Source organism: Macaca thibetana, chromosome 5 (assembly GCF_024542745.1).
Source record: "Macaca thibetana thibetana isolate TM-01 chromosome 5, ASM2454274v1, whole genome shotgun sequence".
Lineage (NCBI taxonomy): Eukaryota > Metazoa > Chordata > Mammalia > Primates > Cercopithecidae > Macaca > Macaca thibetana.
This window is the reverse complement of record NC_065582.1, coordinates 162385086-162405137: the sequence shown is the minus strand read 5'-3', so window position 1 is coordinate 162405137 and position 20052 is coordinate 162385086. Positions and strand designations below refer to the sequence as shown.

Sequence of the window (20052 nt, the reverse complement as noted above, 5' to 3'; positions counted from 1 at the left end):
AACCAAAATGTTTCCTTTTATTTGTCAGCTGAAAAGACTGACAACTAGCAAAGGAATAAGGAACGACAAGTGGTTTGATGATGTTGCTGAAATACATTCTTCAGGACATTTAGATAAATAATCAGCAGCTAGAACTGAAGCAAACACCCCCACACATAAGGTTAACAGGTGAAACTTGAATAAGCATAACCTGCATTTAATATTCTTCTAGAAAGTCCGTTTGTTGTAGTTAAAGAAGTGATGAACTCAGAGATAACTGGCAGACACAGCAATCCAACCTGAGTGGCTAAGTAACTGTGGAAAGGTTTTAACACCCCCAAGCTTGTACTCCTTTTATAACTTGCATATTACTTAGTCTACGTAACACAGGGTTGTAGGGAATAAATTATGTAAGGATGTGGAAATACTCTATAAACTATACAGAATGGACCAGGCATGGTGGCTCACATCTGTAATCCCAGCACTTAAAAAGGCCAAGGAGGATTATTTGAGTCCAGGAGTTTGAGACAAGCCTGAACAACATAGTAAAACTCCACCTCTATAAAAAATTAAAAGAAATTAGCCAGGCAAGGTGGCACATGCTTGTAGTCCCAGCTACCTAGGAGGCTAAGATGGGAGGACTGGTTGAGTCCAGGAGATTGAATCTGCAGTAAGCTACGATCATGGCACAGAACTCCACCCTAGGCAACAGACTAAGACCCTATCTCAAATCTATACAGAACCAACTACATGCCTGTAAATACAGAAGACGTCTTCTGGCTTTCTGGAATTCTGGGGTGAAAACCATGGTTCTGAATATATTTATGAAGAAAATCACTTTTTAAAAAGTTATTCTGGCAAAAAATACATGTCACATATTTCTTCTAGAACAGAATACAATGTGATAAAAATTTCTGATGTGACCAATTCTTTAAAGAGTTACTATTATAAAAAAACACTTAATTTTTCTCCACAAAATAATTTCATCCTGTATGTCTTTTGTCTGGGTCTGTGTGTATTAAATTCTGTAATAGTTAACAAGACATGGATGCATGATTCTGCATGTGTTTAAGAATCAAATGATTTATGCCAACTTGGCAAACCCATGTCATTATTGGTATTAATAAGAGCCTATTGCCAGCCAAAAGTCAAACCCTAAAATACAAGTGTTAAATTGAGTCCTTACAAAAAAGCACAAGTTTTAGGCCTTTCTCAAGGACTAAAAATAGCTAAGGCTAAATATACATACATACACACACACACACACACACACACACACACACACACACACACACACAATGCAAAAGCAAACTAATAAATGACAAGATAAAAGCTTCTTTGGAACCTCAGCAATTGAGTGAGGTAAGCCCTAAGCATGTTCTAATTGTAAATGGCACACCATACAATCAGGAACCCATCAGGAGACAAAATGACCTTGAATTTGTCAAGGGATTTACATTATGACCAGTAAGAATCAATATAATTGTTACATGCTTTCTAGACTGCAACACTGCAGTAAGTGTTCAAAGAGCCTTAAAAAGTGTTCAAATTTCATTTACTAATATGGAACAGACCCTATGGTGAAAAGCTTGGCATCACTGTCAGGACATGCTAAGAGTCAATTTTCCCCCTCAATAACCTGCCTTCTAATAGAACTTACTTTTTTTCTAATAGAACCAACCACTTTCCCACCCCCCACCCCACCCCCAATAACTCCACTTCAGAGCAGAACTCGCAGTACTTCATTTGCCCTACCTGAATACTGTCTGGACACAATAATGCATTTAGTTTAAACTAATTTGGATTTTTAGTTCCCAGGGAACTCTGTGGGGGTCTCCAATACAAGGACATCAACTTATTTGCTTATAAACGTCCCAGCAGCACCACAGTAAGCTATCTTCAGACCCTGGATCATCAAGTCTCTCTTTAAAACTATAGAACCATCTCCATAAGGGCCATTTCTCTTTTTTACTGAGCAACTGATGCTCTGAATCGTATTAATTAGCAAAATGCAGGATAAACTATAGAAAAGTCAGCTATTTGTATGAACAAAATTTGTGAAAACTAAATATTTAAAAAATAATTATAGTGGTATTTTAGTAACAACCAAATCCATAAAATAACAATTGTATGTCTCAGTCAAGAAATGCAGAGAAGTTATCCACTGAAGAGTAAACTTGAATGCATGTAAAGAATTACTATAACTTTTAACTTAGTCAAATACTTCAATAAACTTCAAAAATTACCAAGAGGTAAAAATATCTACTTTCGTATTAATATATGTTGCATTCTCAACCTTTCTTGATTGCTAAAAACTTGAAATCGTTCACCATTAGTACTGTAACATGTTTAAAAGGTTACTGTTTTATTAGTATCACAATCAAGTTATAAAATCTATTTTGCATAAACTAAGAGAAATAAGAAATGGCACTGCCTTATAAAAGGTACTCAAATATAAAGTTATACAGACTCACAATTTGATGGAAATTAAAATATCATATTAAATATTTTATTTGTTCAAAAACTTTCAATACTTTTATATATTTGCTTTATGCTAGCTACTATCCTTATATTAGAATCAACAGTGTAACAAAAAAAATCAAATATTTTGTTTTTCACAATTAGATGCAAACAGTAAGTTTAAAATTACATATGAACAGTAAAACTTGTATAGATCCCTCCTCTATAAGTTAGCCTTGTATGAAAACTTTAAATTTGTGCTTAACATGCTGCACCTCAGAATGTTCTTCCTCATAATGAAAATGATGCAGCAACTGCCAAGGAAGTCTTCCTTTACTCTCCCTAGGACCGTCCAGGGAAGCTACATCAGTGCTCGTCTCAATCTCTAAGATGAAATTGACTCAAGGTAAGGATAACATGATTTCCCAGCAAGAGGTCCTACAGCTTTGGCTGAAACACCATCACTGGATGGCAAAGTGGCATTATAGCTCTTAGTTTTGAAATACAAGCTCATGATCAGTCCTCAGAGTGAGCCCATCACCAACTGTGGCCATCATCACATATCCAGCCATTGCTGAGTCACTCTTTTCAATAAGACAAAATTCTCCTCAGCATCCTAAGGATTTAAAACACAAAAAGCAAAACAGAAACAAAAACCTTAATTTACTTCATAGGCTTAAGACAGCAAGAGCTCAGATGTGTAATTGTAGTAAATATGGGCCCGTATTTCTCAAAGTAGAACTCAATGAAATGAGAAGTACACAAAAGGATGCACAAACGGGACATCTTTGTTGTACACCAATTTCACTCAATGGCAAACAAACACAACATTTTAAAAATAAAACAAATACAGATATACAAAGTACACATGATTTCAAGACAAATGAAAAACAGGCAGGCTGAGGGCCGGGCCTGGTGGCTCACGCCTATAGTCCCAGCACTTTGGGAGGCCCAGGAGTGGGGACTGATTGAACCCAGGAGTTTAAGACCAGCCCTGGCAACATAGTGAGACCCCATGCTGTTTTAAAAATAATAATAATAATAAAGGCTCTGCCTGAAGGGTGCATTAACTTCTGTTTATTATATAAATATTTAAGACATATTTCTCTCTCTCTCTCTCTCCCTCTCTCTATATATATAGATATATATTTCTGCTGATGAGGAATCAAGCTAAAATTAGGCCCACAGAGAATAAAGCACTTTCTAGTCCACAAATCAGCTTCAAAATTATATATTAAAACTATCACTTAAAATGACAAGTTTTCCCCAAAGTTCAGAATACACGTAAGGTAACATGAAAAAAATATTTTAACATGTTCTAGAGACAGGCAAAAAATAATTAAAAGTTCAACATTATGAAGCTATGATTAGACTATTTTCTAAAAGTCAAATTTATTACACTTGATGATCTATGAAAAACTCAAAAGCTGTTTTGTTTTTTTTTAAATATTTCTATCAATCCCTATTTATATTACACTAGGCTGCTACTGCACATCCACTCAGTGAATTCTTTCAATTTGAGAAACATATTTTGTTCATTTAAGTTTTATATGGCCATGTAAAAAATAATCAGTTGTGTTTATGATTTGTAATTTTTCAGTAATCATCAAAAAATTAGCAAAGATACTGGGAAAAAAAATCACAAAAGAAGTTGTGGGTGTGTTAGTCCTCAATACAGAAGTAAGAAAGCAACAAATTTCGATTTTGACTAACAAGTAAATGAGGTGAGTAAAAAGTTCAGGTAAGACTTTTTTCAATATAAATAAACCGAAGAAACTTATAGCAGCTGCCACAAAAGCCTTGTACATAAGTATCTTGTATACGTCAAACTTAATCCTTGACAATCGTCCCCCTAAGGGATCAAAGTAACAGCTTTAAAAAATGAAAAAACTAGGATCACAAATTAAGAAAATCTTACCAAAATTCACATGCAGCTATTATGTAACCTAATACATGGCTAGGTTTAAAAGTCTAGTTGACTCCACTGTTCAAGTGATTTAAACCTTTTAATAAAACTGTGCAATCTTATTTTCAAAGACTCTATTAGGACTCCCAAATCTTAAAAAATAAATAAAAGCCCAGCTGCTGTTTCAAACTGGAACCAGGATGTCTTCCCAACCCCTCAACAAAGTATCTCAGAAATAGGGCTGAAATAACCTTGTTCCTGTCTGTGTGACAGGATCTAGATGAAGCTTCTGCCTTTAAGGAACTCACGTAGTTATGCAGTGTGATCAGTGCTACCCTATTTTTTTTTTTTCCTGAGATGGAGTCACATTCTGTTGCCCAGGCTGGAGTGAGGGGTACGGTCTCAGCTCACTGCAACCTCCGTCTCCCAGGTTCAAGTGATTCTCCTGCCTCTGCCTTCTGAGTAGCTGGGATTACAGGTATGCGCTACCATGACCGGCTAATTTTTTTTTATTTTCAACACAGACAGAGCTTCACCATGTTGGTCAGGCTGGTCTCAAACTCCTGACCTCGTGATCTGCCCGCCTCGGTCTCCCAAAAGTGCTGGGATTACAAGCATGAGCCGCCACGCCCGGCCAGAACAGTGCTACTGTTATTAGAGGTCTGCACAGAGTCAACATTTCCCACCTGTAGACATTATTACTTGGTGAAGCCTTAAAGAAAATTATGGGCAGAAGGCCAAGGTACCAAAGAAAAAGTGCTTACTTTATACCAAGTGATTTAATAGAAGAAAAGACAGTACTTGGCCAACATCCTCTTTTCTTAACCCATTCTAACGAATCTTCCATTTGCTAAGGAGGGACTACCTAGGAGAAGCAGTACCCATTCTTACTTTAGGGTCAAGAGAGATGCAGAACCCTACAAATGGATATTATTTTGTTGTACAAACCTAGATCATAATCACCCACAACTTAGTCCTTTATAACTGAATGAAGTTTGTATATCATAAATAATTCTTTCATTATTAGTGAAATGTTTATAAAGAACATTTCTAATGTTACCTTTCTTCCAATTGCTCCATTCTGTTTTTTGGGAGGTGGAGGCTCAAAAATGCGTTGCTGCTGCTGAGGTGGAAGTGTAGAATACAATGGAATGATTTTAATGTCACCAACTTCAGGGCCCAAATCATCAACCTCACGCTTTATTCTCTTACAGGCTTCATCAATTTCCTACAAAATAAAAGTGAGTCTAAAAACGAATACTGAAACATTTTTATTTACTATAATCACAGTTCTATGCAGTCTATTTTATGTATGCCATCCTCTTTCACTTCATAGATACCCTATTTTCAATTTAGTAACCAAACTAATTTAGCAAATTTCAACGAGATTTCCAAAACAATCCAAGAAACTTTCATTTTTGTATTCAAATGAATATATAACTGCCTTATTTGAATTCCAGGGGGGGGGGGGGGGGGGGGGGGGGGGGGGGGGGGGGGGGGGGGGGGGGGGGGGGGGGGGGGGGGGGGGGGGGGGGGGGGGGGGGGGGGGGGGGGGGGGGGGGGGGGTCCCACCCTTTTCTTAGAGTCAGATTTCCTAATTAATTCTCAACAAATTGTACTAAAATTGAAATTTCTCACCCAGGAATATTTAAATGCACTTATGACCTTTTCAATTTTCACAATCTAAAAGAAATTGATGTGCTAGACATTTTAAATAAGCCAATTAGGCTTTAATATCACGTATCACTAATGCAATTATATGGAAGATTTGCTTCATTGTGCCTAATGAGAACAAACACCTTTACAGTATCAACACAGATATTTAAGAACTAGGCTAACCCAAATGTCTTAGAGCAGCTACAATTTTTTTTCTCAGAAAACTACAGTCACACGTTGCTTAATGACAGGAATATGTTCTGAGAAATCTGTTAGGTGACTCTGTTGTTGTGTAAACATTCTAGTGTATTCATGAACCTAGATGGTATAGCCTATTGCTCCTAGGCTACAAACCTGAGGAGCATGTTACTTAAGTGAATGCAGTAGGCAATTGTAACACAATGGGAAGTGTTTGTTCATCTAAACAAAGAAAAGGCATGGTAAAAATATGGTATAAAAGATAAAAACTGCCAGCCATGGTGGCTCACGCCTGTAATCCCAGCACTTTAGGAGGCCGAGGCAGGCGGATCACCTGAGGTTGAGAGTTTGAGACCAGCCTGACCAACATGGAGAAACCCCATGTCTATTAAAAACACACAATTAGTTGGGTGTGGTGGCACATGCCTGTAATCCCAGCTACTTGGGAGGCTGAGGCGGGAGAATCGCTTGAACCAGGTAGGCAGAGGTTGCGGGTGAGGCGAGATTGCGCCATTGCACTCCATCCTGGGCAACAAGAGCGAAACTCCGTCTCAAAAAAAAAAGGTAAAAATCAGTACACCCGTATAGGGTATCTGCCATGAATGAAGTCTGCAGGACTGAAAGCTGCTGTGAGTGAGTACTCAGTGAATGTGATGGCCTAGGACATTCTGTACACAACTGTAGACTTTATAAACGCTGTACATTTTGACTACACAAAATTTATTTAAAATGTATTTTCTTTTGATGTATTTTTTTTTCTTCAACAAATTAACCTTAGCTTACTGCAACTTTTTAACTTTATGAACTTTAATTTTTTTAACTGTTTTGTAGTAACACTTAGCTTAAAACACAAACACGCTGTACAGCTGTGCAAAAGTATTTTCTCTTTATATCCTTACTCTATAAGCTTTATTCTAATTTAAAATTTTTTACTTTTTCAACTTGTTAAACATTTTGGTTAAAAGACCCAAACACCCACTTAACCTAGACCCCCCCAGAGTCAGGATCATCAATATCACTATCTTCCAACTTTACATATCAGCCCACTGGAAGGTCTTCAAAGGCCAGTAACACACATAGAGCTGTCATCTCCTGTGATAACAATGTCTTCTCCTAGAATATCTCCTGAAGGACCTGCCTAAGCCTGTTTTACAGTTAACATTTTTAAGTCGAAGGAGAACACTCTAAAATAATGATAAAACATGTAGTAAATACATAAACCACTAACAATGTCCTATTATCATTATGTACTGTACATAATTGTACATGCTATATAGTACTTTTAAACAACTGGTAGCAAAGTAGGTTTGTTTGAACTAGCATCACCACAAAGCAGTGAGTAATGTGTTGTGCTATGATGTTGCAAGGTTATGTTCAGCTCCATTATAATCTTATGGGACCAGCACCATGGCTATCTGAGAAGTTTGTCTTGACCAAAATGTTGTTATGTCACACGTGACTATATTCTAAGGCATTTGCATTCAAGAGGAGACATAATGAATATCAAGACAGAAGAAAAAAGAGACAGATTATGTATGACAGCTCTGGGAGAGGCAAAGGAACTTAAAAATGGAAGGCAGCACTGCAGACAAATGTATTCCAAATTTTATTGGAGTATTAATTCAATTAAACCTAGAAGTATGTAAAACGCTTACTATATACTAGGCAGCCTGTCCAATAAATGACCCAATCAGAAGCTACCCTTGTCAACAAATCGCGTTTTTCCCCCAAAGGACAACGATACTAATGAGTAAGGAAGAATTTTAGGACGTTTACTTTGTATTTTTTTTAATGTCCAACTATGTTTCTGTATCAAAAAACACAAAGTTCCTTAACATAGTAAGAACAAATAAATTACTTTCACTTATTTCAAACACACGAGTTTTCTTAAAGGTTATCTGTCTCAAAAATCAACACAGAAAATTACTATTAAAGATTCAATGTTAACAGATCCCCCTTTGAAATCTCAAGTTTCTAATGAAAGTAGATGCTATTCATCTAAATAAAAAACATAACAAAGTGAATAAATATTTTCTGAAAATACTGCTTTCAAACGTTGTATCTAGATTAGAATGCCCCCTGCTGGCATGCAAATAAAAAATTAAGAGCTCTCCAACTTCAAAAATATTTGAACATAATATAAAACTAGGCCTCCAACACTTAAGAGTATCTGCAATTTTAATTTTACTGTATATATATGAAAAATAAATGGTCAGAAATCACAAAATATCCAGATTTCACACATTAAAAATTACGTGCTTTAATTAGACGTTTGCTTTGTGATTCCAGTATTTTAAAATGACAATTCCAACTTTGCTGGAGATTAGATTACCCAATCTGCTAAGAATGCATGGAGCTAAAACAAAATGTTGACTATGTAGGATATAAAGGCATCTCTAAAATGTGGAAGAAATCCCGTAACACTTATGTTTTTAGATAAAGTCCTAAACAGTTTTAAAACTTGCAATAAAAATTTTCCCTGAGGTTTGCCAAACTTCCAAAAAGTCAACTCTATCAGCTGAGAATGCCACAAAACTTATCTGCATTCATCAGAATATAAACACAAACAGGTAGAGGAGGAAAAGGAAGTTTCACTGTCCCAACAGCAGCCATCTGCTTAGTCATCAGCAATACTAAAAATAAAGACAGTTCAGGAGTTCTTTATTTGAGGAAAGATTTTTAACTCCAAAAGCAGCAATATGTTAGTAAATTAATCTGGACCTTACCAATTAACTCACTGCATGTTGAAAAAGAATTTTACTAAGCAAAATTAAAAATAAAAAATTATTTAATTACAATCACTCTTATCTAATTCCTATCTAGGCAACACTGTTCTCTCTCCCTCCCAAATTAACTTAGGTGACTATAGAAGCAGTTTTATTTAGGTGGTCAGAATATGTTCTTAAAAACCAGTTTTAAAATTTTATAAGATTACTCAATTTCATGGAGGCTATTCAAATTTATGAAGAAAGGAGTACTGATTTCACAGTACCATTTAACTTACCAAGTAAAAATAACGAAGGTTCACAAAAATGAGAAGGTAATACTTACTTTAGACCAGCTCTACTACTAAATACAACGAATGAAATATAAACAAAACATTAGGTTTTCTGCTACCTTCTCCCCAAAACTCTACAAATTCAAGACTGGGAACCTAAAGATAATTTAAAGAAGCAATGGTATGCATATAAACAGTTGACAACTAGAGTGGCATTTTATTTCATGAAAGACTTACACTCTAGCACACATCTGAAAACCCTTCGGCTTACTCCCTTCCTTTCCCCAGCTGTGGGATTCACAGTTAAAAAATAGTGCACAAAGCTGTCTCAGAGAAAAACCTTTCAGGTCCTTAACCATGAGGCCATTTGATAAATTTCTGATAGAATCTCAATAAGCTTACGTTATCTGAATATGATGACAACTTTAAATACTGATTTAAAAAATAAAAATATGGCTGGGCGCAGTGGTTCACGCCTGTAATACCAGCACTTTGGGAGGCCGAGGCAGGTGGATTACCTGAGGTCGGGAGTTCGAGACCAACATGGAGAAACCCCATCTCTACTAAAAATACAAAATTAGCCGGGCATGGTGGTGCATGTCTGTAATCCCAGCTACTGAGAAGGCTGAGGCAGGAGAATCACTTAAACCCGGGAGGCAGTGGTTGTGGTGAACCGAGATCGCGTCACTGCACTCCAGCCTGGACAACAAGAGCAAAACTCCATCTCAAAAATAATAAAAATAAAAATACACTATGCACTTTGGAGGAAGTGAGAAACTAGAGAGACCAGACACAGGAGGACAAAATGATTATCCCAACAGTCTCAATACCACCATTGCTGTTCATATGCCATCAGAAAAGCATTTTGGGGCTGGGTGTGGTGGCTTGCACCTATGATCCCAGCACTTTGGGAGCCTGAGAAGGGCAGATCACCTGAGGTCCAGGGTTCGAGACTAGCCTGGCCAACATAGTGAAACCCTGTCTCTATTAAAAATAAAAAAACTAGCCAGGCGTGATGGTGGGCACCTGTGAGCCCAGTTACTTGGGAGGCTGAGGCAAGAGAATCACTTGAACCTGGGAGGCAGAGGTTGCAGCGAGCCGATAATCATGCCACTGCACCCCAGCCTGGGTGACAGAGAGAGACTCTGTCCTCCCTCTCCACCCCAAAAAAGAAAAAGAAAAACCCTTTCGTAAAAGCCTTTTTAAAACTTTGTATTATCCAAATAGCTTCTGAATTTATTTAGCCATTCAAGAATTCCAAAGCACACCTATAAACACCCTATTGAAAATAAGCTTAGAAATGCTACATCTGAGAATACAATTTTAAATGAAGTAAATTCTAACTAAGAACTTTTAGTAATCCTTTCCAACCTTCATGAGCATATGGGAAGACAAAACCAAACTGAAGTGTTTTGACGATGAATAGGCACCCAAGTTCACTCACAAGCTAAATAACTGTATGAGGATAACCTGATTTCAAAGCAGCTATGATGCAAATTCATGCCTCAGCATAATACCAATTGTATCCCACGGATCTCCTAAACTGCAATTGCAAAATCTTAAAATTCCAAAAGCATTTAACACTCTTAAAATAATTAACTATAACACAAACTCTAGTGGTATATAAAAGTATTCCTATAGTATACAGATAAAGGGGGTTATATATTTTACATATTAATATAATCAGGTTGAAGAACATTGAAATAAAATGATTAACATGCCATGTTCTTATGATTAAAGTTGCTGCATATTAGAAACAGTATGTCAAAAGCTAAATAATGAAGAAAATTAAAACAATACCTCTTGACCAGTTAAGAAAAGAAGAAGATCTCCCTCTTCCTCTTCACACATATGAATCTGGATAACTGTTCGAATTGCTGCTTCAAGATAATCTCTCTCTGGTTCTGGAGTATAAAAGATCTCAACAGGATGTGTACGCCCAGGAATAGTTAAGAGAGGGCAGTTATCAAAGTAAATCTGGAATTTTCCTGCATCTAGAGTAGCGCTCATAACTATAACCTGAAAGAAAACAGTAAATTACTTGAAGCTGTCTTCAAGGGTTCTTATGCGGTCTTAAAGTATAGCAATATTCACTATTCTATGTATATATCAGCTATTAAAAAGCCCATGAAAACCTTTTTTTAAAGTGTAAATGAAAAATCAAATACATAATGGCTGAACTATAGTAAAAGTTATTTACATTTTTAAAAATCTAGAAAAAAAATAAATGCATGAACTACAGTATTTCTTCATAAAATACCTTAAAAATCAGATTTTATAAAATTGTATGTAATTCAGATTGGTAAAAGAAAACATTAATACGTAGGATAATTACTGCTACCATTATTAAAACAAAACTTTGCAAATAGGGAAAAACAGAAAGAAAATGCAAACAAACAAAAATTAGTGGACCAGATATAAAAAGAAGGTTCCTCCATAAAATGTTTCACTAGAGTTCTTAATTTCTACTTTCAGGTTCTCACTAAAACCTTGGTAGCACAGCAAGTTTAATAAATAATGACAGTACTCACATTATTCTTTAAATATATTTTTTAAAGCATTGACCTAATTTTTATAAACAAAAACATGCTCAGGTCTCAATTTTTTTTCTAAAGACCCAGAATCTTTCTTGCCAGTGCTGAACCCTTGTTTGTTTGTTTCTGAGATAGAGTCTCGCTCTGTTGCCAGGCTATGAACCCTTCTATAACACACATATCAACAAGGGATGAGTCTACATTCTAATGAATAGTATACACACACAACACAGCAAAAAGGTGAACTTCATAGACTTTGGGGGACAAAAATGTAAAAAATAGTTTTAGGCCCTTAATCAACATAGTAACAGTGGCCAAGGTACATGCGGTATGGAGAAAAGAAGTAATACACTAGGGTAAGCGACTACATTTCTAAGGAGCTGCCTGTCCTATGTATAGTTATTTCCACTCTCCAACACTATTAAGTTACAATGGGTGTTTATGATGAGACAAGGACATGGATCTGAGGGACAAAGATTTGATCCTTAAGTAAAGGGGGCCTCTGTACTTAATGAAGGGTAGAGTGAGTAGCGCAGTTACACATATATGTTATTAGATTATAAAAGAACTAGGTGGGTAAGAAATTGAGAAGATTTGGCTTAAAAATGCATTACTAAAAAGGGGGAGAAATATACTTAAAGTCTAAAATGAAGACACAGCAAAGCAGAAACAAAACAAGAAGGTACTTACTAGTTCCTTCTTTTACAGGTGATTTCTTACAGTTGGTTATTGATCAGTATGTATTCCCCATTTTTATGCCCATATACACACATATATAATTAAATGGAGAGAAGAAATTACTTCACCTTTAAATCTGATCTCTGTCTTACAACTTCCTTCAGAACACCCATTAGAATATCTGTAGCCAGTGTCCTCTCATGAGCCTCATCAAGAATTATTACACCATAACGCTCCAGGAGGGGATCATTCATAGCTTCACGAAGTAACATCCCATCAGTCATATACCTATATTCCAAAGAACATGTTGGTTAAAGGTTCCTTTAGGTCATTTTAAAACCAAACTTCGTGACAAAAATGAAATGCAAAGACATTAGGTAAATTAAAACTAAACTTCTGCCCCAAACAAATGTGCTAATGTTTCACGATCAATTGCAAAATTGTTTCAAGAAAATCTTTTTTAAGAGTATACAACCAAACACAATATGCATTATCAATTCTTGAAAAATATAATACTGAAATGTACTGGGAAGACTTTATGACCGATTATGGAACATAACGATCACACGGTTTCACACAAATGCCAAGGCAAAATTCATCATTTTCAATTTCTTAAACCGTTTAAAAACATACAAATACTCAACATACAAAACAAACTAATAAACCATTTTAAGTTGCTTCATGTCACACTACTAAAATGTTACCACATGCAAATAAACATTTTTTGTTAAGCCTTAACAATTCCTTACTTATACTTAATAAGCTAACACCAGGCTCTTGGTTCAAAAGGGCTGACAGCGCTTGAGTCTGCCATCCTCCTCCCACCCCAAAAAAATAATCTTAATGCACAAAAGGAATTTATTAATAAAAGAAGTGGGACTGAGGGGCAGCATCTACACTAAAGAAATGCTGACACATAAATGGAAGACAAATAACAAATGATGTCAGAATGATCAATGAACCAAAAAGGGAAACCAGGCTTAGTTAGGGATGGCTCAAGTGAAGGCAGCTAATATGGACTCCAGTTATCACAAGAGAGGTGCCACGTAAGAATGAAGGCAATGAGATCAAGGGTCAAGGTTGTATAACTTTGTAGGGGTCAGCTATCTCCTGTCCATTCCACTCTGGTTACTGCTGTCACTATGAAAAAAAACTATTTTCCTTTTGGCACCTGGACAAAACACAGTATGCCTTTAGATGCTTAAGTCACAGCTCATTCAGTTAGATTAAAAACCCATTATTTTATTTACAGATTTAAAAATGGTATTAAAAATCTGAAGCCATCATTTATGATTTCACCATTTTGGCTCTTTTTATGATTAGTCTAACCGACTCTTTCATGGACCAACTGGATATTTTTAGCTCATGCCATCTGTTGGAGCATTAAGTTCAGCAAACTGATAGTATACCACAAAAAGAAGTGAATTCTCTTTATTTCACCTAAACTTAATTCTAAATTTAATAAGCTTTTGGCAAACAAATCCATCTTAACTCATTTATATGCTTTATGCTTCTTGTCCTTGGTCATATTTTTAAAAATAAACTACCACATTTCTGGGAGGAACAAACAGCATTAACTATAAGGTTATTTTACGTAAGACCAGGAAAGAAAAAACTGCCAATTAAACTATGACTCAGTGCCTTAAAGACAGTAAAGTATAGTGTATGAATCAGCAACACTATAGCCTGTAGCTGCTTTGAAATTTCTTTGATCTGAGGACATTTGGTAATTTTTCCTGTCTTTCGATATATCACAGACATGAGATAGGCAATACTCTTGTACATGATCTTAGTAACAGAACATTACAGCTTCCTCTATTTTGAGTTAACTCTCTTAGCTTCAATAGAGCTGTCTGTTGATTTGCAGGGCAAAAAAAAATGGATAGGTTACTCTTCCAACATTTGCTCAAATACTAGCGTATTCACACCCTATTGCTCCATTTCCCAGTCTCTTGATACTCAGTAGTCATTTCAACATGGAATCAGAGTGTGATATTTAATATTTTTGAAGGCATTTAAATTAGCAAATCCTCTCAGTATATACAGACCCAACAATTCACATTCTTTGAGGTGAAAATATGTACAGCTAGATCAAGTTCAAGCATTCACAGGCAATAATTACCAAACTGCCACCAACTACAAGACCTCAGTAGATTGTAAGATACATTGTAACTTCAGACAATAAAAACTTGAGAACAAAGTCACAGAAATGACAAAATATGACTTTAAGTTGAAAACTTCTTAAAAGTGGTTTTAAAAGTCACCTTCTTTATTTTGATCCTTTTTCTCCTCACATTCCTCAAGCTTTAACCAATCACAACAATATGGAGCAGAGCTAACCAACAGACATTCCTTTTTATTTTTCTAAGGGAAGAAATGTTACAGATGGCAGACTATAAATACTTAAGTTAGATTAATGGAAATATTTTATTGTGCTTTATTAACTATGCATATTGCAAGTACTAAGTTAAATGGCCAAAACTTCTGTCATCCACAGACAATTTTTAATGGTTCTTCACCACTGACCATCACCCAGTGATCCCATTCCATGAGGTGCTGCACTTAATTACTTCTTGCATCACCAGTTAATATGGGATATTGCTGTTTGTGCAATGAAGAATTTCAAGAAAAATAAAATTTTAAAATTTGGAAGGTCTCAAGAATACAGTCAAACTTACTTCTTTCCCAGTGAAGAAAACGAAAAAACCATAGTTAACTTTTACAGATTCCCAAAACCAGTTACTAAGACTAGGTATCACTGTACTGATTCTCAGTCCTAAGTCTCTACTACATTAACACACTCTCCACAAAGTCCCAGATAAAGGAATACACTGTATATACAAATTTAATAGCAAAAAAAGGTATTTGAAAGATATGCCCAGGTCCTAACCTCTGTTACCTACCAATGTGACATTATTCAGAAATAGGGTCTTTGTAGAAGTAATTAAGTTATGAATTTCAGAAAAGATCACCCTGAATTTAGAGTGGGCCCTAAATCCAATGATCAGTATCCTTATAAAATGTAAAGAGAGCGAGATTTGAATACAAAGGGAAAGCCATGTGAAGATGAAGACAGAGACTGTGGTTATAAAGCTACAAGCCAAGGAACGCCAAAGACCGTTAGCCACCGCCAAAAGCTAGGAGAGAATCATGAAAGACTGTTGCCCCTTAGAGTCTCCAGTTGGAACTAGCCTGCCAACATGCTGTTTTTGAACTTCTGACCTTCAGAATTGTGAGTGAATGTTAATTTTAAGCCACTTAAAAAAAACAAATAGAAACAGTACCTGATGATTTGCTATACTGTTAAATGCATGAAACCCTCTGCTTAACAACAAAAAACTAGCTTGACACAGAACTCAGGGAAGGCAGAACCAGGTACTGGAGATAAAAACTATAGTCCATTTTCCTTTATGTAAGAGTCAAGTTTTACTACCTTTCTTAGTAGCAATGAAATATTTATCCAGGCTAAGGAGTGAGTCACAAGAGTAAAATTTTAAGTTTGAAGTTTCAATAACGAATTAATAAACAAAAATGCCACAGGATAGTCAAACTCTACACTTTACTGGGTGCCTTACCATCTACAGTGTTTTCCGACTGTTTTAGGGCAGAGACTCCCTTAAAAAGTTACTAGCATCACCTGGGAACTAGTAAGAACTACAAAACCTGAGTCTCATCTCAGATCTACTTAATCAGCAAATTTGAAGGTGGGGCATAGCAATCTGTGTTCTAACAAGTTTTCAAGTGATTCTGATGATTGCTAAAGTTTAAGAAACACTAGTCTAAATCAAAGAAGCAGATTACCTAAAGTAGATGCCTAAAGCAGCAAAAACATCCTTGGAGTATGTAACAGTTCAGCTTTTCAACTGTGACTGCCTAATAAAATATACCAAAAACCCAAAGTACTGTACAGTATCAACCCAGCTTAAGTACTTTTTTGCAACAGATACATGTAGATAGCGTAGTATAACTACAAGCCAACTGCCAACTATGATCTTGGCAAGATGACGACACCTAACACATCACTAATTCTGATTTGAACAAACCATGGTAAAACATTACATCCTGCAAATATATTACTTATTTATATTTTTGTATTTATATATGTATGTGTATATATGTGTGTGTGTATATATATTTTATGAAACATTGCAAAAAATTATAAACTAAGCCTCAGAAAGGCAAGAAATCATTTTTCTAAAATGAAAACCAGAAATCCCTACCTCAAACCTTATGATCCCTCCCAGTAAAATTCCAGCTTGGTTAAATGTTTAAAACAAAAACACAATAGTAAAATACATGGATTAAATTATTTAAAACAATATTGGGCAGGGTATGATGCAAAACCTGGACATCATAAAGACGGTTAATTCAATACGTGTACAAACTAAGTCTCTGTGTTTTATGAAGTGTTATAAAGCAAAGAAATAGATGACAAACTGGGCAAAAATTGCAACTTATATCCAAAGTGCTAACTCCGTTATAAGCTCCTACAAATCAATAAGAAAAAGGCCAACCCACTACAGAAAGATGAGCAAAGCATGAGGAGACATCTAATTCTATCAATTTTATAATACTGCACATTTGGTCAAATTTAAATTCTCTGAAACTGAGATGCATTTTAAAATAGCACCTTAAAAACAGCTGTCAACTACGTAGAAATCCTGAGATGAAAAAAGCACCAGTCTCCGATTCCAAAAAGAAATACAAATGGCTAATATACAAAGATGTTCAATTTCACAGAAAATAAATGCAAATTAAAACCATAAAGAGATCCCATTTTTCACTTACAAGATTGACAAAGATAAAAAGTTTTATAATGCTGAGTTGGCAAGGGTAAAGAAACAGATGCTCATTTGCTCATTCCTTACTGGTAGGAGTATAAAAATCTCTATGGAGGGCAATCTGCCAAAAGCTGATAAAATTCAAATATACTCTATGACCCAAACAATTTCCCTTGTAAGGAATTTATTTCACAGAAGTGCGTGTGTGAAAAAACGTGTGTGCAAGTTTGTAAGAGGATACTGAGGACAGCAAATGTTTCTAATAGCAAAAACTGCAAATAAGAGTTTCCATCAATAGAATTTGTTAAATAAGGTACAATCGTAAATGCTATGCAGCCATTAAAAATAAAGCAACTTAAAACCACAATGAGATACCACTGACTACTTTAGTAGTCAGCATGGCTACTAAAAAGTCAAAAAATAACAAGGTTGTAGAGAAAAGGGAATGCTCATCCACTGCTGATGGGAATGTATTAGTTCAGCCATTGTGGAAAGCAGTTTGGCAACTTCTCAAAGATTTAAAATAGAATTACCAGTTGACCCAGCAACCCTATTACTGGGTATACAGAATATAAACCCTTCTACCATAATGGCACGGGCATGTGTATATTCACTGCAGTACTATTCACAATAGCAAAGACAAAGAATCAACTTAAATGTCCATCAAAAGTAGAATTCGTTTTCAAAAGTAGCACATATACACAATGGAATACTATGCAGCCATAAAAACATGAGATCATGTTCTTGTGGCAACCTATATGAAGCTGAAGGTCATTATCCTAAGCAAACTAACACAAGAACAGAAAACCAAATACCTCATGTTCTCAGTTCTAAGTGGGAGCTCAACTTTGAGGAAAAAGACACAAAGGGAACAACAAACACTGGAGCCTACCAGAGGGTGGAGGGTGGGAAGAGAAAGAGGATCAGAAAAACTGCCTGTCAGGTAACTGCTTATTACCTGAGTGACAAAGTAATCTGTACACCAGCCTGTAATCTCAGCACTTTGGGAGGCCAAAGCAGGTGAATCGCTTGAGGTCAAAGTTCAAGACCAGTCTGCCAACATGGGGAAATCCCATCTCTATCAAAAAACAAAAAAATTAGCAAGGTGTGGTGGCGTGCACCTGTAGCCCCAGCTACTCGGGAGGCTGAGGCAAGAGAATCGAATCGCTTGAACCCAGGAGGCACAGGTTACAGTGAGCTGAGATTGCGTCAATGCACTCCAGCCTGGAACAGAGTGAGACACTGTCTCAAAAAAAAAGGAAAAAAAAATCTGTACACCAAACTCCTATAACAATTTACCTATACAGCAAACCTGCACACATACCCCTGAACATAAAAGTTAAAAAAGCATAAATAAAGCAACTTGAAAAAGGCATCTATTATAAATGAATGGCACTTTTTAATCCAAGTAATTAGGTTTACTGTTTTCCATATTACCTAGGAAAGCTTTACAATACACTCAGAGAATTACATGGAGCGATGAGGAACAATGATGAAGGAAATAAAACACACAGAGGTTAAGAATACATACTTGTTGCAAGACAAAACTGGGTTTAAGTCCCTGTTTTCCTATTATTGTCTGATCTTGGACAATTTCTTCTGTAATGTTCCCTTTGTAAAAATGTGAACAGGGTAAAACTTGTTTAAAATAAACAAAACAATGTACATATATAAAGTCCTCAGGACACTAACTGCCGGGCACTTGGGAAGTATTCAATAAACAGAGTTCCATACCACACTCTTATAAACTAGCCTCCATGTAATTCATAAATCCTTGGAATAACCATATACTTTATGAAACATAATGAATATATACATAACCCTGTCTCCATCACTTGAGTCAAGGGAATTATAGCTGACATGAAATGATAAACCCCAAGCATAGAAAAGAGAGTCATATAGATGAACACTAAGTCGTATGTTTCAGAAGTTTAGAACAAGATGAATCTCATACACACACAAAACTATCAAATCTGTGAGACAACTCTGAAAGACTTAAAAGAGCCTAAAAATCAAGCCTTCCAAAAGACTGAATTATCTTAAATTCCAGAAAAACTTGTGTATTTTCTAAATGTTTGAGTTTAAATTCCAGCTTTAGAATTAAATGGAATTCCAAATGACCCATACTCAACAAAATGGCGTTGGTTAATGTTAACAATAAATGAATCTATAGGTCTTCTGTTTAAATGTCCAGGTATAATTTTTCTATTTACAACTGATCTTTTAGATTAACTCACTGAAATCTAGTCAACCCAAATGAGTGCCTCTATTTTAAAAAAAAGCTTACCAGCATTAATATGCCTAAATAGGTTTATGTGTAGTAATTTCTTTATATATATAAAGAAATATAATCTATATATAAAGAAACATATGTACATATGTAGGTATATATTTTAAAGAGACAAGGCCTTGCTATGTTGCCCAGGCTGGAAAGCAGTGGCTACTCACAGATACAATCCCACTACTTATCAGCTTTGACCTGCTCATTTTCCAACCTGGGCTGGTTCACACTTCCTGGGGCAACCTGGTAGTCCCCACTCTCAAAGGAGTTACCATATGGATGCCAAACTAGCACACTACATCCCAGAACTCTTGGACTCATGCAATCCTCCTGCCTCAGCCTCCCAGAGTATTGGGATTACAGGCATGAGCCTGTACTTTGTATGAGCACCTGGACTTGTTTACAACCTTAATGTCTATGCAACCAAAAGAAGATTAAACTACTTTTTTGGGTAAAAACAGGTCACTCAAATGGTAGAGTAAGCTGTTGATTCCATCTGTTAAATGCATTAAATGATCACCTAGAATATATATGTTCTCATTTTAATGATTTAAAACATGTTTTACTATTTTCCATGTTCA

At 35.9% G+C, this 20052-nt stretch overlaps 2 protein-coding genes across 5 annotated transcripts in view; one reads left to right on the top strand and one right to left on the bottom strand.

Annotated features, from left to right (window-relative positions):
• SOD3 (superoxide dismutase 3) overlaps positions 1 to 20052 on the top strand; it is a 948116-nt gene that overhangs the window by 683517 nt on the left and 244547 nt on the right. The gene's annotated exons all lie outside the window — the stretch shown is intronic.
• Positions 1 to 20052, bottom strand: part of DHX15 (DEAH-box helicase 15) — a 57240-nt gene that overhangs the window by 16609 nt on the left and 20579 nt on the right. Inside the window, exons 4-6 of the mRNA XM_050790685.1 lie at positions 12538 to 12697; positions 10998 to 11216; positions 5406 to 5573 (exon numbers count right to left, since the gene is read on the bottom strand). Coding sequence (XP_050646642.1) covers positions 5406 to 5573; positions 10998 to 11216; positions 12538 to 12697 — 547 coding nt within the window. The remainder of the gene's footprint in view (positions 1 to 5405; positions 5574 to 10997; positions 11217 to 12537; positions 12698 to 20052) is intronic.